Raw genomic sequence first — 22,505 nt, 5'->3', positions numbered from 1 at the left:
GTTTTGTTCAGCCTTAAACAACTCAGGAGCCCCAGTTGGTAGATGGCATATACATTGTTCAGAACTTCAAGATATATGTGTGTTCAGTTCAGAACAGGGGACATTAGCCAAAGCTGTGCAGTATAAGGATTGTTAAGGTGCTGCCTCCAGAGAAATAGTGATGTGAAAAGTTAGTGGTATAGGCTTTCCTGGAAGAACTTTTATGTGGTATAATGAGCATGGACAAAGTGAGTCCAAAAGAGACTGGCAGAGCCTTGGTACTCCATGGCCCTTGCTGCCTCTTTTGTATCTGTCTTAAGTCTTCACATTCTCTTAAGGGTTTAATCATGATCTTGCTCTACTCTGCCTACTCAATCCTATACTGGGCTCTTGGTCTAGATTTTCATCCTTAGTCCTGTCTGACTGCACCTCCCTTCACTATACTTTTATTTATTGTACTTATTATTTAGTCATGCCACCTCCAAACTAACAAGCAAACATATTAAAAAGGCTCATGTCAGCCTTGGGTGGAGTATTTGTTGGAACTATTTTTTTTCAGTAGCAAGTATGTTCATCATTTCTTTGTGTCACATTTCAGTAATTCTCATAGTATTTCAGAATTACTTTTCTTTCTGTTTTATGTGCAACGATGAATTATCTTGATCTTTGATGTTTTAATGTTTGCTTAATTGTTTTGGGGATCCATGACTGCCTCTCTTCTCTGGGTACCCTATTCCCTGGGGTGTAATACTGTTGAAATTATGTTAGTCTAAAGAGTACAAGAGAAATGAAGCCTTGCATTTCCCATTTATAATCCAAACTAGAAATACTTAAGCTTCATGAGGAAGGCACATGGAAAACCAATACAGTACAAAAATTATTCATCTTGTCCCAAACAGTGTTGTTGTAAATACAAAGGAAAATTCTAGGAGATAAAAAGTCTGATTCCAATTAATGTAAGAGAGATAGGATAGTGATGTAGTTTTATTGCTAATAAGGAGAGAATTCTAGTGTCCTGGATAGAAGATCAAACCAGCATAGTATTCCCTCAAGACAAAGTCCAACCCAGATTCTGCGAAGGTTAAGAGAGGAGAAGCTGCCACCTTTGAGCAGTTTTCAATCAGTAGAGGTTGGTCCATGAAGTTAAAGAAAGCAGACTCTCCATTAGTGTGAAGGGTTGTTGAAGCAGCAAGTGGTGGCCTAGAAGCTGTAGTATCCCATCCGGAAGACTTAGCTAGGTTGCTAGGCTGAATAAGGCTTTTCAGTGTAGATGAAGCTGCTTTCTAGTTGATAGTGCCACCTACAACTTTCACAGTTAGGGAAGAAGAGTAGGTGTCTGGCTTCAGAATTCAAAGAATAGGGCCAAAGAGGTGCTTTCACTGTTGAAGAGAGCTTGCTGTTCTTCAGAGGACACAATGCCCTGTTCTGGCTTCCATGGGCAGTTGCATATGCTTACATATACACACCCACAAACACACACAGTATACATTAGTAAAAATGAAATTAAACAAACTCAAAGAACAAAGGCCTAAACAAATGGCCTAGAGGTTAAGAGTCTGTACAGCTCTGGCCTTGGTTCACAACCAGATAAAGCTCTAGCTACTGGATCTGACTCCCTCTTCTGGCCTCTGCAGGCTGCACTTCTCTAGAGGACTTGGAGAGGCCTAAGAAGCATCACTTTTGTCTTGCTAAACAAAAAGGGACTTCTTGTCCACATGCCTAAGATGACATTGGCCAGTTTACGCCTATGCAGAACAGGCCCTCCCTGACAGAGGCTTCCTTCCCGCTTAGCATATGTTTGAAAAGAAGTGAGTAGGTATCCTGACCTGTAGCCCTCCTCCTACAGCCTCTTGCTGTTGTGGGAGAGTAGGGTTGAAATTTACCGGGTCTTTGCCTTATTTTTATTCCAAAGTAAAGTCTGATGAAAAAATACCCACTTTAGTCATTGAGTATTGTTCTTGCCACATTCAAAGCATGTTAAACTTCTAACTGGTGCGTGGAGCTTTATAAATGCATAGATCACATTTGGGGTTCAGCATGCTTCACAGACAACTTGGGAATGACTGCTATTGTTTGAGCCTGTAATTATAAGTAAGTAAATGTATGTAGTTTGCCAAACGGTGTTTACAGTTAGATGAACACTAATTAAAGATTGTCTACTTCTTGGTGGAAAGGGTAACATTAGATCATCATAGCATTGGTGACTGCTTTAAAATTAGCATTCTGATTAAAATGGGAAGTGTGTGTGTGTGTGTGTGTGTGTGTGTGTGTGTTGAGACAGGGTTTCTCTGTATCCTTTGGCTGTCCTGGACTCCCTTTGTAGACCATGCTGGTCTCGAACTCACAGAGATCCACCTGCTTCTGCCTCCCAAGTGCTGGGATTAAAGGCGTGTGCCACCACGTCCAGCCAACCAACATAGTTAAAACAGTGCACTTGTTGTTTAGTGAGAGACCTTGTGGGGAGTAACAGAGGAAGACACTCAGTGTCCTTCTCTGGTCTCTGTATGCACACATGGATGTACTTAGCGTGCACATGCTCACACACACACACAAATGCATACATGCTACATATAAAATAGAAGGTTGATGTGGTGTTTTGAATAAGAATGGCCCCATAGGCTCATATGTTTGAATGCTTAGTCACTAGGGAGTGACACTATTTGAAAGGATTAGAAGGACTAAGAGATGTGGCCTTATTGGAAGAAATAAGTCACTGGGGTGGGCTTTGAGGTTTCATAAGCCCGTACCAGGCCCAGAGTCTCTTTTTTGCTTATAGATCATGATATAGCTCTCAGCTCTAGCACCTCCCTGCTTGTTGCAGTGATGATAGGGGACTAAACTTTGTAACTGAAACAAGCACCCATTTAAATGCTTTCTTTAACAAGAGTTGCCATGATCATGGTGTCTTTTCACAGTTGACTAAGACAGTTGAAACTATATATTATTATTATTGTATTATTAATAGCACTGGACCATAATACAAATTCCTTAGGAACTCTAAAGCTTTAAATTAATAGCTAAATTTTAAAAAATTAAATGTGTGTGTTTTATCTACATTATCTTGGTGTATCATGTACCCGTAGTGCCTGAGGAGGTCAGAAGAAGGCATCAGTTTCCCTGGAGTTACTGTAACTGGAGTTAAAGACAGTTGTAGGGTTTGCTGGGAATCAAATCTAGCTTCTTTGTAAGAGCTGCAAGTACTCTTAATTGCAGGCCATTTTCCTGAGTTTTAAAAACGAATATTTTCTTTTGTCAATGTTCTAATGGTGATGCCAGCTTCCTTTAAGAAGCATTCTTTTTTTCAGGGGCTGGAGTTAAGAGCACTGTCTGTTCTTCCAGATGTCCTGAGTTCAATTCCCAGTAACCACATGGTGGCTCATAGCCATCTATCTGTACCCTCTAATGCCCTTTTCTGGTGTGCAGGTGTATATGCAGATAGACCATGCATATACATAAAATAAATAAATAAAATCATTAATTTTAAAAAAGCATTTTTTTTCATCACTGGGGAGAGAGTACAGTGTGCTTGTTGTGCTTTGTATGTCTTGTATACAAAGTGCTGCATGTTGACTCAATCTTTTTGGGACAGTTTCCCTGTATAACAGCCCTGGCTTTTCTGGGACTCTCTTTTTACTTGAACTCACAGATATCCTCCTGTTTCTGCCTCCCGAATGTTGAAGTAATGTCATTTACCACCCCACCTGTCATTTGGAGTCTTTGCTGGGCTTCCCCATGGAGGCAGGTGCAGGGCAGAAGGCCACTCTAAAACTTACCTTTTTGTAGACCCAGGAGGAATTTTATCTTCCCTGATGACATATTTGAAGGCAAGTGTCTCTTGAACTCAGAGAGAACAGTAAGTGTGTTTGGGGACATTTAAAATTGCCAGATTCTAACCTATACAAAGCAGAGCAAACTAATTACAACCACTTCATAGAATATCTTCTAGTTTTTTGTATTTTTTTTAAAAGGTATGGTCTTAAAGAAGATTTTGTTTCCAAAAGTAGAACTTGAGGGGGCTGGTCTGCTCTGACAGAATTGAGATGATGTGAAGGTGGGGTTGCTGACATATCTTACATTTATATTGCCTTGTTGATAAAGAATTGGGAAGACAATCTTCTTTTTAGGGTTTTGTTTTTGTTTTGTTTTTTGTTTTTTCCCTCCCAAAGTTCTTTCTTGTTCATAGGAATAGTGCTGCATAGGGGCTGGAACGATGGCTCGGTGGTTAAGAGCAATGGCTGTTCTTCCAGAGGTCCTGAGTTCTGTTCCCAGCAACCACCTGGTGGCCTATGGCAATCTATAAAGGGATCTGATGCCCTCTTCTGGCATGCAGTAGTACATGCAGACAGAGCACTCATAAATTTAGAAATATGCTGCATGAGAAACAGTAATTCTTATATGAAAATAACATATAATACGCTTATTAAGATTTTGCATAACTAACTAGACTTCTTTTGGTCTGTAACCATCATTTCTGTGGGGTGTGTTCTAGGGCATCATTCAGAAGATAGTGGACAGTCACAAAGTAAAGCATGTGGCCTGCTATGGATTTCGCCTCAGTCACCTGCGATCGGAGGAGGTGCACTGGCTACACGTGGACATGGGTGTCTCCAGTGTGAGGGAAAAATACGAACTTGCCCATCCACCAGAGGAGTGGAAGTAAGATGCTAACCCACCGTGGTATGGCCATGCTGTATTACTTTGTATGTTAAAAATATGCATGAGACGATGAATGCACGTGTTAGCGTTTATACTGCTTGTACTCACTACTCCTGTGTAGAGGAAATTGGCTAGTAGTTATGAGCCAGTGATGTCTTAGAACACTTAGTTATACATGGCTCTCTTGTCTTCTGTCACCGAGGTCTTTGCTGATCATTATTGCTTTGATGCCTGCACTTCTGCTCTAAGTGGTACTGCTGCTTTATGATCCGGTATTGACCTCTCACCTAGTGGGAGAGATGCAGCTGATGATCTTATCAGTGAGCTAATAGCATGCTCGTGTGCAGTAACCTACACTTAGCTGAAAAGAATGGCACACAATGTTCACATATAGGATGACCATAGAGTGAGCACTTAGTGATTCCTGCCCAAACAAGAATGTGACCGAATTTTGTTTGTTTGTTTAATTATTTTTGTTTGTTGTTTTGTTTTTAATTCAGGGGTTTCTCTGTGTATCCCTGGCTATCCTGGAACAACTTTGTAGACTGTCCTTAAACTTAGAGATCTGCCTGTCTCTGCCTCCCAAGTGCTGTGATTAAAGGCATGCACCACTAAGCCTGGCTAACTGAAGTTCTTTTAAGGTGATTCCAAAGAATTCCCAGCTAGGCAGTGATAGCGCATGCCTTTAATCCTAGCATTCAGGAGGCAGGTGAGTCTCTGTGAGTTTGAGATCAGCCTCTAACTGAGTGAGTTCTAGTACAGCCTGGGGTACACAGAAAAACCAACTAACCCACCAACCAATAATAGAGAAACTGTCTCAAAACCAAAAATACATAAACAAACTAAAAATTCCCAGTCATTTATCCTTTCCTGGTTAATCCCTATTAATTTTTATGAGTAAGTGAATCCTTTTGGTTGGAAAATCTTAGAGCAAAATACTTAGCTTTGAGAGTTTATCTTAAAAAAAAAAAAGCTTCTTCCATGTTATGCCCTCAGGCATGCACTCAAGAAGGTTCAGTATCTTAAAGAAAGGGCCCAGTCAACAGGGAAAGACAGCTTGTTTAGATGAAACATGAATTCATGCAGTTTTGTATCAGTTGTGTAGTTCATCAGAGAATGCAGTTGTATTTTCAGATTCGTCAGAGCACTGGGGCGAGCAAGCTATTTCTGCAGAATAAAATTACGTTGGTTTATACCAACTGGTAGGGAAGGGAAACTTTGACATTCAAGCACTTAATCAGATACTTTTATGTTTAAAAATTAATATGTAAATGTTAAACTGCAGGTTTCTACTTCAGTTATGTTATGTTCTTTTGCATAGACACCTTAGGAGGAAAGTTCAGTCTCCTTATTTATGCTCAGGAATGTCATTGCTTTGAGCACCAGCTTTTCTGTTGTTCTTTCAAGCCAGTTTATTTTACGTTAAGTAAAATAGAGTAGGAATTATTATTGCTGAAACAATTTGATGTTTGAAAGACCAGTAACCCATGTATGTGGAATTGAATATTGTTGAAAACATTGCAGAGATGGACAAAGGAAGCAGGATCATATGCATAAAGAATATAAAGATGTTATAACCCCTCGTGTGTGTGTGTGTGTGTGTGTGTGTGTGTGTGTGTGTGTGTGTGTGTGAGAGAGAGATATATTTGTGTGTGCTTGTACCTGTGCTTCCTATTAAATCTTCACATATCCCTGGATTGGGCACAGAGAAACCGGTAACAAACTATTGCAGTCATCTGTGCAAAACTCCTAAAGATGTTGGACAGAGAAGAGCAGAGATGGCGGGATAGGAAGTAGTGGGTCAAGAGTCTTTCCAAGGCAGTGCTGAGATACCTTGAGTACCCAGTTGCAATGTTTGAGTCACTTCTGCTCAGAAATGTGTAGCTTCTCTACATGAAGATCCAGCTCCGGAGGTTTTGCCTGCTTTGTCGGCTGGCTGCTCCTTTCCTTCTGCTCTGCTGACATCGGTTCCTCTCAAGTTTCAGCTGAGACCTCAAGTGTTTTTGTCAACCTATATTGGGATCTGAGTCTCTTCTTGTGCTGTCTTTGGTAGTTGTTGAGTAAGCTAGTCCTCCATTCTTTCTGGCTTCCTCTATTCTGCCCCTTCCTGCTTTTACAAAACCTTTGTGACTTTTCACTTGCCCCATTTAAGCCTCCAGCTTTCTAGTGGCTTTCATAATACATCAAGTGTGTTGACTAAGGGTGTGACTGTGGAAGGTACTCTTCCGCCCTTTGCCAGTGCGGGGCATTGCTTTTGTTTTGTGTTCCGGCTCAGCTAGTGTCTGTCTGTTCAGCTTTCTCCCTCAGGAACTGTCATACTCATCACTTTGTTTCTGGCTCTGGTTGTACATGGGATTACATTGGTCTAGAGTAAAAACCTTTAATGAAAATTCAGTAAGGTAATGTATTGTTAATATAATAGTGTTCAAATAGCAACCGAATTGTTTGCAGTGACAGTGAGCTCACTAATCTTCACTCTTACGTTCAGGCTTCCCAAAGGTTATGTAATCTACAAGTTGTTGCTCTGTAGGTTTTGCTTGGCTGTGCTTCATAATTTTGATAGTGTTTGTATTGTCAGTTAACATGTTGATTTTTTACTCTGAATTTTCCCCATAAACCAGAGGATTATTTAAGTATGTCTTCAGTACTGACTGTTGACTTGTTCTCATGCATCACAACAAGAGTAACTTATTTGTTCATTTAGAGAGTGGTTCCACTGTTTAGTCTTGACTGGCCTGGAACGCATTATGTAAGCCAGACTAGCCTAGAATTTACAGAGATTCCTTAGTCTCTGCTTACCATGTGTGAGGATTAAAAGCATGGGTCACTATAAAAATTTTTTAAAGATTTTATTTATTTTATGTATATGAGTGCTTTATTTGCATGTATATCTGCATGCCAGAAGAGGGCATTTGAGGGTTGTGAGCCACCATGTGGTTGCTGGAAATTAACTCAGGACCTCTGGAAGAGTAGACAGTGCTCTTAACCACTGAGCCATCTCTCCAGTCCTGAGAAGAGTAAACATTTTTATAATTTTTTTTTAATGCTCTTCTTTTAAAAAATGCTGTTGAGATGAGTCTTTGCCTTCAGAGATTAGTTGATGTCTTTATCCTTTATGGAGTGAATCTATGTAGTTGTGTGGCCAGACATGGTGAACATGTCTGTAATCTCAGAATTTGGGAGACCAAAGCAGAAGGATTACTCCGAGTTTATGACCAGCCTGTGCTACCTAGTGAGTTTCTGGCTAACCAGGATTTCATAGCAAGACCCTGTATCAGAACAGACAGATAAGGAAAGGTAATGGGAAATGGATGTGTTGTGGGTCCCTACACAAGCTTCTTTTTTTATGCGGTTCCAATATTATATTGTTTACATTTGTCTGCTTGGAAATAACATGTTAATGTATTCAACTGCTTTTTGTTTTGCTGAAATGTCCTGCCTTTGATTCTGCATTTAAGATTGTAATGCTTTCATTAATACATCATGTTGTGACATGTACTTTTTCTTACATTCCTCTTGTCAGTAGCACATCATGGTCCAGAACGAGAGTACCATATGCCAGTTCAGTGATCTATGTCTGCCCGTGATTGTCTAGCTTGTTTCTTTGATTTGGGCTTATCTACTGTTGTCATGATTATATTAAGGTTACTTGTTGTTAAAACTTGTATGGTCAGGCTGTTCTTTTGTTTGTTTGTTTCCATTTTTTGAGACAGGGTCTTTCTATGTAGCCCTTGCTGATATGGAGCTTGCATTGTCAAACAGGCTGGCCTTGAACTCACAGAGACCCACTTGCCTCAGCCTTTTGAGTGCTAGGATTAAAGATGTGTGCCACCACTCCTGGCCAGTCAAGATGTTCTTTACAGCATGACACCAGGAAGTCTGTCCTGGCAGGCTCAGTTTACTGGAAAGCCCAATTGGGATAAGTAGGCTGTGGTGGCGACATTCAAGTTTCTCCTGTTACTCTTTCTCCTTTGTAATGAGAAATAGTTTCTCAGGCATTACACTGAGACCATCCAGACAGTGTGGTTTTCATTGCTCCAGGAAGCAAGATGCCTATAGCACTATTTAGTACAGATTGTTTTAGAGCAGTAACAAAGGATAACTTTATTAGGGTATGTTATACTTAACTGGTATTTGGAAATCCATGGAGAAGCAGCATAGCTAGCCTCATCATGGTAACAGAAGTATAAAGAGAAGCCTGAGCTTTGAGAAGAGGAGGAAGGGTAAGAAGGATGTGGCTGAGGAGTGTCACAGGCTAAGGTCTGTGGATTGGAGTTAAATAAGACTGGAATTTTAGAGCAACTTGAGCAAAGAATCTTTGAGTGTGTCCAAACAGAGAGCAGAGTCCTTTAGTGACACCCTTGCTTTTCTACACACAACCTGGATTTAGTTTCTCTTTATAAGAAGTAATGGGGTCTCCCATTTTACTCTGCTTTTGGCTGCAGAGAGTTTTTTTTTACTGGAGAGAAATTCTACATCTACTTTAAAAAAAAAGATTTATTTATTTGTTGTTACGTATACAGTGCTCTGCCTGTATGTACACCTGCAGTCCAAAAGAGGGTGTCAGATTGCATTATAGATGGTTGTGAGCTACCATGTGGTTGCTGGGAATTGGAGGCAGGACCTCTGGAATAGCAGTCAGTGCTCTTAACCTCATAGCCATCTCTCCAGCCCCTACATTGCTTCCTAATACCTATAGTTACTTCCCGTGTGTGTGTGGGGGGGGAGGGAAGGGAGGAGAAGAGAGAACAGGTGAATATTAACCTATCAATCTATCAATATTTCTTACTGAGTTGTGTACTTATTTCCAACTATTTCTTTTACTTTTCTTCTTGGCCCCTATGTACCTCTTCATGGTGGGCCTAGTCAAGAGAAACTTTAACCCTATGGTATCACTTCTTCACTTAAGATATGATAGTAGCTTTCTCATTGAGAAAGCTGTACAGTCAGCATTTGCAGGAGTGTGCATGACCAGCCTTCTTTATGGAGCCTTGCTTCGCTTCTTTTCTTTTCTTTTCTTTTCTTTTTCTTCCTTCCTTTCTTTTCCTTTCTTCCTTTCTTTTCTTCTTTGTTTGTTTGTTTTGGTTTTTCAAGACAGGGTTTCTTTGTGAGTGTTGGCTGTCCTAGATTTGCTTTATAGACCAGGCTGGCCTCGAACTCACGGAGATCTTCCTGCCTCTGCTTCCCTGGGTGTGCCACTCTGCCAGGCTTGGAGCCTTGTTTCTGATTAGTTCGCTTCTTCTATTTCAGCTGTACTTGCTTTCCCAAGTGACCTACAGCTCCCTTCCTCACTTTTTTTATTTAGACCATAGTCAGGGGTCACTGCCTCAGAATGTCTCCAAATGCCCTTCTCCACGGCCAACGCTTATTTCCACTGCACATAGATGTATGTTTGATCTCTGACTTGCATGAAGACACTAGTTTTTGGAGAGCCAGCACCCCACCTCTCTTCAGTGTTTGTTGAGTAGTGGCTAACATGACCTACCTTAGGGATCATTATAGTGCTGTGCTAATGGCTGTTCCAGAGTTGTGTTTTTTACATGTTCATTCATTTTTCTAGCATCCTTGTGAGGGAAATTGAGTCTCATTGACATGGTGGCTGACAGTAAGTGACATGGGCACAGTTCCATTGTAGGCAGTCTTGATCAAGACCCCAGGTTCTTAGAAAAAGAAAGCACCTGTGTAAAATGCTGACAAATTTAAAGTTTCTAGTTGTTACTTGTAGCTGATACCCAGAATTAGCATCCAAATGCTCTGTGTATGTGGAGCTAGGCCAAGCAGTGTTTGATTGGGGACCTGTTTTCTTAGTTGTATCTGGCAGGACACCTGCCCAGTGCAGTATACTCTTGAGTTATTGAGTGCTGTCTTGGGGAGCAAGTAAAGTAGAACCTAATTGTCTGCCAGTTCTGTTTTGAGGCCTCACTGTGAAACCCGGGTGTTTCACAGCTTTTCCTGTTCTGTCTTCCAAGTATTGGCATTACAGATTTACTGTACAACACTTTGTCTGGTGTTTTATAATAAGATAGACTTATTGTATAGATAGTAATCTCTTTTTTTTTTTCCGAGACAGAGTTTCTCTTTGTAGCCTTGGCTGTCCTGGACTCACTTTGTAGACCAGGCTGCCCTTGAACTCAGTGATCCTCCTGCCTCTGCCTCTGAGTTCTAGGATTAAAGGCCTGTGCCACCACGACCATCTGTAAAATCTTCAAAAGATACCATTAAATTTTGTTGAAATCAGCTGAATGTGGTAGTATATGTTTTAATCTCAGTACTTTACAGAGACCGGTGCAGATAGTTCTCTAGGAGTTTGCACTAGGTACAACCTAGTGTGCATAATGAGCTCCAGTCAGGTCTGAATACAAACAAACAAACAAAATTAAAATGAATTTCCTAGTAGCATTGTACCTGCAATCAAAAAGTTTAAACAGTTCCCATGGCCAGTTTTGAGGGTAAGTAATGTGTCATACCTTTCAATGCAGTGCCCTCCAGAAAGGATAGAACTGTGACTATTAGCTGCATTTTCTCTCATTTGCATGATGTAGAATGAAACACACCAGATACTACAAATACACAATGTGCAGTTCCTGGTGTAAATTAGTTGTGGAGTGCTTGAGGATAGGACAGAGTGAGGCTACCTGACCTGTAGGCTGTAGGTCTTTGCTGTCTTCATGCTCTGCTTTATCTCAGACTGTATAAGTGCACTAGGTTTGTGCTGAAAAAATCTCCATTTAGATATTATATGTGATGGTACTTTCAAAATTGCATTTCAGAGTTAATTGGCAATGAGGTACTAAAAAATAACAAGATGGCTGTAGATTGTAATTTGAGAAAATGATTTATTTCTAATCATTGTATTTTGTGAATTTTTCTTTAGGTATGAATTGAGAATTCGTTACTTGCCAAAAGGATTTCTAAACCAGTTTACTGAAGATAAGCCAACATTGAATTTCTTCTATCAACAGGTATTAAAAACATTTTCTTTTATACTGCTTTGGTTCTTTGAATCATCTTTATTTTGTGTATTTATTTTAGAGTAATGCTAAACCTTGTATTTGAGAGAGACTAAATTCCAGTATTAAAAGAAAGCTAACTCATGAGAAGTTACTTTTTTGTACACATCTTGAATTTTTGTATGCTTGGGCAAGTTGCAAGTCTTAAAAGGTGTGTTGCAGCCGGGCGTGGTGGCGCACGCTTTTAATCCCAGCACTCGGGAGGCAGAGGCGGGCGGATCCCTGTGAGTTCAAGGCCAGCCTGGTCTACAAAGTGAGTCCAAGACAGCCAAGGTTACACAGAGAAACCCTGTCTCAAACAAACAAACAACCCCCCCCCCAACCAAACAAAAAAGGTGTGTTGCATGCTTTTAGTCCCAGTACTCAGGTTGCAGAGGTAGGTGGATCTCTGTGAGTTTAAGGCCTGCCTGGTCTACAGAGTGAGTTCCAGGACAGCGAGGGCTACACAGAGGAAACCCTATCTCAAAAACCAAACCCAAAACAAATGAACAAAAAGACCCACAACCCCCCCCCCCACACACACACACACAGATCCATAAGGGAAATGAACAGTAAAAGTGAGGAGCCCTGTAAGTGCTGTAAGTGTGCTTTTAAGTGTGAGTCTCATAGCACAACCCCAGGATGTGATAGTGCTCAGTGGCTGCAGAGAACGCTGGAACAGAAGACAAGCAGGGCTGTGACATTAATGGGGTGCCAGTAGAGGGATATTGCATAAAGTCTGTTCCGCTCTTTGAAGAGTACAAGTGGCTTCACACCAAAGGTGGTTTCAGGCTGTATACTAGCTGCTCTGAAGAATTGTCTTGAATTTTGGGGTAAAACTCTCATATGTGAGGATGTTTTTCCCTGAAGATTGTTATCATTGTCTCTTTTTTGCAACTAATTATACATTTGGCTTTAATGCATGACTTAGAACACTTGATCAAGTTTTCTACTTATGAACAGTGTTCAGAAATTGCAGTAATTGACCCTCTGGACACTTGGTTCTGTTTATCATCAGTATGGTATTGAAAGTCTGCAGTGGTTCTGGCTCTAAAACCTGCCCTGGGTGACTTACTGGCCTTCCTCCCTCTAAGAAAGTAGAAAGTCTGTATGTGAGTTGCAAATTTAAGTGAAGATTATACTGTATTATTCTAGCTGCTCTTCTGTAAGCTTAGATAAAGGGCTTTTGTGTTCAATACTGGTTGGTTTCCCCAAGCAGTTAAGTAGATAAGCAGCAGCAGACATGAGACTTAGAGGTTTTGCAATGAAAGATCATATTAATGGCTGTGTGACAAGTGAGATAAAAATCCCTGGACTAGCTGGTAGCCTAGGAGATAGTAGTTGAAAAGTTTGAAAATTTTTCATGGGCCATAGGCAATGTATTTTTTTCTGTAGAGAGCCAGAGAGTAAATATTTTAGGCTTTGAAGACCAAGAAACAAAATTGGAGACAAAAAGTAGGTGTATAGCAAGAGAAGAAACCCATTTTGACAAGTATTTGTGTTGATGTTGCTGATAGTGTAATTGAATTTAGATTTTCGTAATAGAGCTATGTTGTGAGGGAGGGCAGACAGTGTTCTCCTCTAAGTTCAGAGTGTATGTCCCTGTCTTTTAAACAAGTTTCTTAATTCAAATCTGTGTGGAGATTGTAAGCATTTCAGCTTTTCAACTGTCTTCATGCTGACAGGTTTCCCACATACTATGTCATCCATGATGCTTGTGTGCGTGTGTGGTTTATGTGTGTGAATGTAGGCATCATGTGCCACAATGTGCACACAAGGCCTACCTTCACAGTCAGAGGATGACGTTCAGGAGCCCCTTTTCTCCCTCCACTCTGGTTCCTGGCATCAAATTCCCGTAATCAGACCTGTGTGGCAGGCTCTTTCATTTGCTCAGTCATCTTACTGGCCTTCTTTTTAGTGTTTAGAGACAAAGACTCATTGTGGGATGGCAGAATTGTGTCATGGTTTGATATCTTTATTGCTAGAAGTGTTCACCACTGTTGCTTTATGTTAGGTGTCAGCTATGTTGCTTTACAGATTTGTTGCAGGATATTTGATCACACTGTAAACCCTAAGATTGTTTTGTTTACTGGAAAAACATATTTCTAGTTTTCGTGTGGCTCAGTCTTAGCACATACCTTTAATCCAAGAGCTTTCTGCTTGAACAGAATTCAATAAAGGCAACCATAGGTAAAGAGGCAGGACAAGCAATCAGTTGACAGGGAAAAACCGGAGGATGGAAGTAGAAGGGAGGGACATTCAGTTGGGGGGAGGGGGCAGTCCCAACAACACAGATTAATAATATAGAGTGGACAGTTAGGTGGCGACTATAAGGTTGCACATTGGGTTTTGAAGAACATGAATTTTTGTGGCCCTTGCTCTGAGGCTCCCAAATGCTTGGGGAAGTAGAGTTATTGCTCAGTAAAAATTTGCTGCCTGTTTCTGCTTTGGGCTGAGTGGGAAGAGCATGAAGCAGCAGAGCATTGTTGTGGTGCAGTATATCAGTTGGTCAAAGCCGCACAGGGAAGCAGTCTTAGACTGCACAGGCCTGCCTTGGTAAAAGGCCCAGTGAGTAAAGATGCTTGCTGTACAGCCTGACAACTTGAGCTCAGTTGCTGAAGCCCATGGTAAAGGTGGGAGGAGAGAACGAACAACACAGAGTTGTCCTCTGATGTGCATTAGGTCTTTAGGTTTGTTTTTGTTTTTGTTTTCTTTTATATCCAAAATTCAGTAATATTATTGACTGAATGTGAACAAATATGTAAAAAGCATTCAGCAAGCATTTAGTGATTGGTCATATTGCCAATATTGCTGCCTCCGGTTCCCTTATTTCAGGTGAAGAGTGACTACATGCTAGAGGTAGCGGATCAAGTAGACCAAGAAATAGCCTTGAAGTTGGGTTGTCTGGAAATCAGGTAGGTGATAGCGCTACCTTGATTTTATGTTTGTTTAATTTTCTAGGTATTTTCCTCTTTTATAAAATTATCAGTAAAATTGTGATTAAACTGTGAAAGGGTTTCACATTACTTACCTATTATTTGTATCTGTTTTCCCCAGTTGCTTGCCATTTAACAGCCTAAACATTACTTTTATACACATGTCAGCATATGTGTTCCCTGATTTCAGGCGATCCTACTGGGAGATGCGGGGCAACGCCCTAGAGAAGAAATCCAACTATGAAGTGTTAGAGTAAGTACTGCAGGTGTGAGCTGCCATGTAGACTCTAAGCATACTTCCTAGCTCAGCTCTACTTAGAAATTGCCTGAGGTAATGGTCTTCTCAGTCCTTATTTGGAGAAAAAGCTTTTAAGAAAAAAATCATGATAGCCATAGTTACATTTACAAACATTTATGTGTATTGATAAATGTCTTACGGCTAATGATGTGTATGACAATAACAGCGTTCACATATGTATACATAAGACAAATGTGTTGGGTTTTTTAAAAAGTTATTTACTAAATTTCACTGAAATGATACTGTGATTCTGTTTTACATTGAAATTCAGAATTGCCCATAAATTGTTTATTAATTATTCACTTTCTCTGTAGATCAATTAAAGATTCGTTTTTAACAAATGGAAAAGTGAGATTTGCTATTCATGTATTAGAGAATGTAGAATATTTTTAAAATTCTGGTGGTAATACTAGCTTATATATTTGTCTCTTGTGTTCGGTTATTTTAAATATATGTAAGGGAAATTGGACCTTTGTCTTGATAGAAGTTCTGTACTTCATTTTGTTGGTAATCAGTTGAGCAAGGCAGTTGATATTTACTGTATCTGAGTGAAGCCCCATTTTACTGTCATTACCACTGTAGTTTCCATCTGTACTGTTACTGGAGTTCTTGTGGTATTTTGAAAGATATGCTAAAATATTATCAAAGGTTACCCAGAGATCATCTGTTGTAATGAAGACTATAAATGATTTTAGATCTTATTTAGACTTTTTACGTCAGTTCAAATACTTTTATAGTATGAGTTTAACATTTCCCCCATCTTGAAAATAGGAGCTTACAGCTGGGTGTGGTGGCACACGCCTTTAATCCTAGCGCTCAGGAGGCAGAGGGAGGTGATAGATCATTGTGAGTTTGAGGCCAGCCTGGTCTGCAAAGCAACTCCAGGACAGCCAAGGCTAACACAGAGAAACCCTGTCTTGAACACCGCCCCCCACCGCCCCCCCCCCCCCAAAAGGAGCTTGCAATGCAGATATGGTCACAGAAAAAGAAAAGTAAAAGTATTCTGGAAAACAGTTACTGGTAGTGGTAGGTAGTATAAAGTAATTTTAGTTACTGGGAAGCCTTCACAGGTCCAGACTCTGTCCATCATGTTTCAAAGTGCCCAAAGCTAATGCATCTTCCACTTTCTGAGCTTAATACATCTTGCATTAGGTTGGTGACAGTGCATGTATACAAGACAGTAAATAAGTTCATGAAGCTATATCATGTGCATTGTATCCGCTAATTGATGAGATGAGTACAAAAGAAGTGATTTGCAGCAGAATTTTTACTGTCCTTTTTTATATAGTTTAGGTCTAGCATTCACTGTAGTTTATCTTTTTTATTTAAAATAGCTACCTACATTCTTCAGCCTTAAAAGACTCCTTAGTGCTTAAAATCCAGATAGATAGAATTAGAGAAATCATTAAAGGTTGCTTGTCAGTAGATTTATTGTTTTGTTTTTGGTGGTGATGGTGATTGTATGAGATAGGGTTTCATTTAGCCTGCTGGCTTTGAACATCTGATCCTCCTGCCTTCACTCCCAAGTCCTAGGATGACAGGTATCCACTCTGGGTGAAGTATTTGGAGAAAGTTTTAGATGCCTAGGCAAGTTCCTAAGTTAGAAATGCGTCAGGTTTTGCAGTACAGTTCATGTAAAATTGACTTCTAGAAATTACAGAAATTCAGGTAACAGAATAAATAAATAGAAGAGGAAGAATTGGGGTTTTGCATGGCACCTTCAAAATTGCGGTGTGATGTTTTTATGAAATAGCAGAAAAATGGACTTTAAGATTCCTTTAAAAAAAAGTCAGCATAGCTACTTGCTACTGTATGGATTATTTTTTCTTCCACTCCTTTTCTTCTACCCTTTCAACTCCCCAACACTGGATAAAAGAAAAAAGGATAGAGAGGAAAGGAAAGAGATCATTGAATGAAGTCAGAAAGGGGGCAGCATTATCGATAGACTACCTCTGCTGATTAGGGGTGTCGGGGTCCTTGGGGGAGTTTGTCTTTGCCTTCAGGATATCGAATTTCTTCTTCTTGTTTCTTCTTTGTGTACAACTACTGAACAAACCTCCGACAACAGCATCCCCCCACCAACAAGCAGCTCATGGGGCTCTAGCATTTCTATAGCTTCTGAAAAGCCCCCAGCGCTCCAAAGGTCACACATTCACATAAACTATCTGTAGCTGGTAAAACCATGCATGCCTCTGCTAGAGTATGAGGCAAATCATAGTCAGCTGCTACAAAGTAGCCCCATATTGCCATACCTGGGATTAAAATGAAAACATGCTGTTATAATACTTCTGTCTTTTGTTTCTTTGTGATTTTGTTTTTTCTTTGTGTAGCCTTGGCTGTCCTGGACTCGCTTTATAGACCAGTCTAGCCTTGAACTCATAAAGATCTGCCTGCCTCTACCTCCCGAGTTCTGGGATTAATTCTGTGTCTTTTAAAGAAACCAAAATTCCAGAATTGTCACTACAGATCAAGGCTAGTGGTTATTACTACTTGAACAAAGGAAGAAGAGACAGAGCAAGCGTGTAAATCAAATTCTTCTTAGAGGATATGGCTTAGTGCCTTAATGACAAGATCTGAAGTGGTCAGTTTGTATTTATGTGTAGTGATCACACAGGTAAACACGGTAGCTAATGCAAGAAAAGGGTCATGTCCTATGAGTGTAACTTTGTTCTCTAAATACCTGAGCTTTTGCACTCCTGCCACAGGAGTCATGACTGTGGAGTTATGACATTTGTATGATGTCCTTCCAAAGATTGGTGGTTGCATATGCAGAATGGCTGACTCCAGACCTGACTCTTCTACTGCTGCTTGATCAGAAGTCCTTTCTGGTATACAGTAGTGGTCATGCTGGTACCTGTTTCTTGTTATTAGCAGAAAATTGGTGTCATGATTCCAGCACTGAGTGTGAGGTGACTGTAATCGCCACAGTAAAGAGGAAAGATGATCTGCTGGCATAAAACCAAACTGTAGAACTCTTCCAAAGAACACTAGCAAAAATGAGTAAAAAAGTGCAGGTGTCATCAGTTGAGTGACTTGTTTTCAAAGGTAATTCAATGTTCTCTAGAGAAAATTTAAGTTTCATTGTCAAATTGGGGAAGGAGTTCATATCCCATAACACCTTCTAGGTTTTAATAAATAATCATTTGTAGGAGCCAAAGGGCTCATGAAGACCACAAGAAAATGTCCCACAGAATCAACAAACCAGCGCTCATAGAGGCTCACGAAGACTAAACCAACAACCAGGGAGCCTGCATGGGTCTGAGTTAGGTCCTCTGCATACATATTATGGTTATAAAGCTTAGGGTTTTTTTGTGAGACACCTAACATGGGAAACAGAGGCTGTCTCTGACTCTTGCCTGCTTTTGGGACCCTTTTCCTCCTACTGGATTGCTTTGTTTAGCCTTACTATGGGGCAAGTGTCTAGTCTTAACTGCAGCATGAGATGGCCTGTTTGGTTGATGTCCCTGGGAAGCCTGCCCTTTCCTGAAGGGGTATGGAGGACTGGATCTAAGGGACAAGAGGAGTGGGCGTAGAGGAGGAAGGGGAAATTGTGGTCAGAGAAGAATATGAGTAGAACTTAATCCTTTCAAAATGTGTGTTGCATGAGTTGTTTCTAGTGTAAATGGGATTAGGTTAGATGTGGACTCTGCAGTTTTGTCTAACCTTATGTAGAAGGTGTCTTTGTAGGGAGGGCATCCTTCTGAAGAAGTACACATCACCCCCCTTGAGTGTATATACCCATCCCTTTCTGAAGCCTGTGTCTCCCTTCTTCCTCTGTCCTCTTTCTCACATCTCCCCTTCCATCATGACCATCCCATTAACTAACCTGTGCTTAACTCTGTATAAAAATTAAAGCCCAAGTTTGGAGGGCCTCATGGTCACTTATAACTCTAGTGCATCTGACACTTCTTTTGGTTTCCATGGGTACCCACATATAGCATACACTCAGACACCTATACAGACTCATACGTAAATTTTAAAAAATCTTTTAAGAAAAATTGTTAAATGTTTCTTTTAAAACCTTTGTAAATTGGGACTGGAGAGATGTCACTTGCTGCTCTTCAGAGGACCTGACTTCAATTCCCAGCACTCACATGGTGGTACACAATTATCTGTAACTCCGGTATCAAGGGGTCTGACACTTTCTTCTGGCCTCCGAGGATACCAAGCATACGCCTCCATAAAATATCCATGCATATTTAAAAAAATTTTAAGGAAAAGAAATAAAGTCAATAAATTGGCTTCTGTTCTTACCTTTCTTGTGTGTGTGTGTGTGTGTGTGTGTGTGTGTGCGCGTGTGCGCATGCGTGCGTACGCCCATGTTTACTTTGTATTTATGTTTTTCTTTTTGAAAAAAGGTCTCATTGTGTAGTCTGCTGACTGACTCATGATCCTTTCTCCTGAGTGTCTTGAGTGCCACCACCAGGTCTGGCTGGGGTTTTTTTTGTTTGTTTGCTTGTTTTGTTTTTTTAAGGTTCATTGTTATCCTAGTGGTGTCTGGTCAGAGCATGGTCTGAAAAATAGCCCTAATTTTGTGAATTTGTCTTAGTGGATAAGTTACGACCACCCCCACCACCATATTTTGTTATGTAAATGCATGAAATATGTGACAAAGTGGAGAGAATTTTACAGTAATTGCTCATGTATCTCCACTTAACACGATGTTCTTTTTCCTTTATGTCATCAGCTTTCTTAAGTTTTTCTGCCTTGCTTAAAAAGTTCATTTTTGGCTGTGGTGTAGCTCAGAGAAGTAAGTGTGCTTGTTTTCTAGTTGGCCTTCTTACCAGTAGGTACTGATGGGGTTTCTGTATAGAACCTTAAAAGAAGCACAGTAAAATATCCAACTCTCCAATGGCCTTGCTAGTTTACTAGCAAGAGGTTTTTAGTGTTTTCTTTCTGTTTCGAGGCTCCATGTTTAGTCATACAAACAGAATGTGTATGTTTTTTGTTGTTTTTAAATTCTATTTAGTGATTTCTGTGTCTAATAATTTTTTACTTTTGATATTTTGCCTTAGTCTGTTCTTTCCCCCTCCCTTCTTTCATTCCTTTCTTTTGTGGGGAGGGGAGGTTCGAGACGAGGTTTTTCTGTTTGTAGCCCTGGCTGTCCTGGAACTCACTTTATAGATTAAAGGTACTTTTCACTACACCTGGCATCTTATTTTCTTTTTTAGATTTTTTTTTTAATGTGCATGAACATTTTCCCTGCGTGGATGGATGTGCACCATTTGTATGCCTGGTGCCTGAGGAAATCAAAAGAGGGTGTCAGATCCTGTGAAATGACCAGTACAGATGGTTGTGAGCCTCTATGTGCATGCTGAGATTCAAACCTGAACCCTTTGCAAGACCAACCAGTGCTTTTAATGGCTGAGTCATATTTCCAGCCCTTTTTCTGTTCTTAAATTTTTAGCTGTATCTCCTGTAAATTTCATTCACACTAGATTTTTTTCAGATCGTGTTTTAACTGATAGATTTAATATTTGTTGTTTTGTTGTGTATGAACATATACTCACTTATCTTCATTTTTGATGTTCTAGAAATTTAGGACAAAGTATGCTTTTGGGGAGGGTGATTCTTTCTTTTTCTTTCTTTTCCTTTCTCTCTTTCCCTCCCTTTCTTTCTTTCTTTCTTTCTTTCTTTCTTTTGTTTTTTTGAGTCAGGGTTTCTCTGTGTAGCCCTGGCTGTCTTGGATTTAATTTGTAAATCAGGCTGGCCTCCTACTCACGGAGATCCTCCTGCCTCTGCCTCCAGTGCTGGGATTAAAGGCTGTGCCACCATACCCAGCTTAAAGTATGCTTTTTAATTCTATAGGTTCATGTTTTCATTGGAAAATGTCTGCCATTATCTCTCCAATGTTCCTGTAGGTATATCTCCCCAGAATCCCCCAGGGTCTCATTGTGTATCCTGGCTGTCCTGGAACTGAACAGAGATCTACCTGCCTCTGTCTTCTGAATGCTGGGATTAAAGCCATGTGTCACTATACTCATATTCTGTTGTAATAGTTTTTTCCTGTTGGCCCTGCTGATTGGGTGATGTAGGTTACTACTTGCCATTCCCACTGCAGTTCTGGGCTCTGTGATGGCATGTTTTCCTTCATTCTTAGTACCCTCTGTGTTCATATGTGCATATTCAGTTTTATTTCCTCACTCCCCCCTTTTCTTTTACATGCCTGTCTTATGTTTTGTACTTGACGCTAATCTTGTTATGGCAGCGTTGTCTAAGTCTTCTGCTACTCTTGACTCCCACTTACACTCTGAGCTTGTCTCCTAGATGGGGTGGCTTGGCCTACAGGGACTTCATTTCTGAAAACTTCAGTGGTGACTTCTGAGGAGATCCAGGGAGTATCACCACTTCTGCCTCCCCCAGTTCCCACTTCAGTGTCCAAATGTTAGGTTTGTTTATTGCACAATATACATAGCTTCAAGCATGAGTCTCAATACAGGTTCCTATAGGGCTTTTTGTGTACAGCTAGAGATTTCTGCAGACCTGAAAGTTGTATTAGCTTTATCAACCAAAACACCTTTACAGTATCTCAGTCTCAGGCTGCTTTTAGACATTACTCGTTATTCGTTTATATGTGTGTACACAGGTGAACGTGCGCGCGCACACATGCGCGCGCACACACACACACACACACACACACACACACACACACACACACACAGACACACAGCCTTTGTCAGCTTCCAAGAAGCCAGGATTATAGACATGTACCACAATTCTTGTCTTTTTTTCTCCTCCATAAACTAGGTTGTTTATAAGAATGTTTATTAAAGGCTGAGTGTGGTGGCGCATGCCTGTAATCCCAGCACTCGGGAGGCAGAGGCAGGTGGATCACTGTGAGTTCAAGGCCAGCCTGGACCACAAAGTGAGTCTAGGAAAGCCAAGGCTACACAAAGAAACGTGCCTCCCTGGGGGTAGGTAGTTGGGGGGGAGGGAGAAAAAAAGAAAAAAAATCCCAGAATGTTTATTTGTTGGTTTTGGCTTTTTGAGCTAGTCCCTAGCTGATGTTGGACTTGGTCTGTAGCTCAGGATGATCCTGAACTGCAGATCCCCTTGCTTCCATCTTTCCTGTGGGATTACAAGACCATTGTGCCCAGCCTTAGAAGGTGTGTGTATGTGGATAGATAGATAGATAGATAGATAGATAGATAGATAGATAGATAGATTGATTGTTTTTGGTGGCAAAATTCTGTCATCTTGGAATCTTTCTTTTAGTTTCCCTTATTTCTTTAAGTTGTTTGTTTGTTTGTTTATTATGTATATGAGTATGCTGTCTTCACATACACCAGAAAAGGGCATTGGATCATAATACAGATGGCTGTGAGCCACCATGTTGGTGCTGGAAATTGGACTCAGGACCTCTGGAAGAGCAGCCAGTGCTCTTAACCACTGAGCCATCTTTTCAGCCTGTTTCCTCATTTCTAGATTAGCAGTTAATTTTCTCAGTGCTTTATAGATACTTACAGACACGTCACTTTGATCTTATCTTCCACCATGTATACTTCAGTGGCTGGTCTGTGCCCTAGGAATGGTGTTAGCTAAGGAGATGCTTGTGACTTCTGTTGGTTATTCCTGGCTTGCACAGTACCAAGTCAGCCTGGGTACCTCAGAGCCTTTACAATTTATATATACTTTTTCAGTACAGAA

The 22,505-nt window shown here is 40.5% G+C and overlaps 1 protein-coding gene across 14 annotated transcripts in view; it reads left to right on the top strand.

Moving 5' to 3' along the window:
• PTK2 (protein tyrosine kinase 2) overlaps positions 1–22,505 on the top strand; it is a gene marked incomplete at its 3' end in the record, with an annotated part of 207,235 nt that overhangs the window by 76,978 nt on the left and 107,752 nt on the right. For 13 of the 14 annotated variants that reach the window (XM_084803037.1, XM_084803036.1, XM_084803034.1 and 10 more), the window contains 4 exons: positions 4,469–4,635; positions 11,510–11,597; positions 14,460–14,539; positions 14,751–14,813. In XM_084803037.1, the coding sequence (XP_084659163.1) occupies positions 4,469–4,635; positions 11,510–11,597; positions 14,460–14,539; positions 14,751–14,813 (398 nt within the window). Of the gene's footprint in view, positions 1–4,468; positions 4,640–11,509; positions 11,598–14,459; positions 14,540–14,750; positions 14,814–22,505 lie in introns of those variants that run through there. The other variant, XM_084803039.1, reaches the window with a different exon arrangement.

This window comes from Acomys minous, assembly GCF_964271855.1.
Source record: "Acomys minous genome assembly, chromosome: 12".
NCBI classification, from domain to species: Eukaryota; Metazoa; Chordata; class Mammalia; order Rodentia; family Muridae; genus Acomys; species Acomys minous.
The sequence above is the reverse complement of the archived record's forward strand: the minus strand, read 5'-3'. Positions and strand labels throughout refer to the sequence as shown.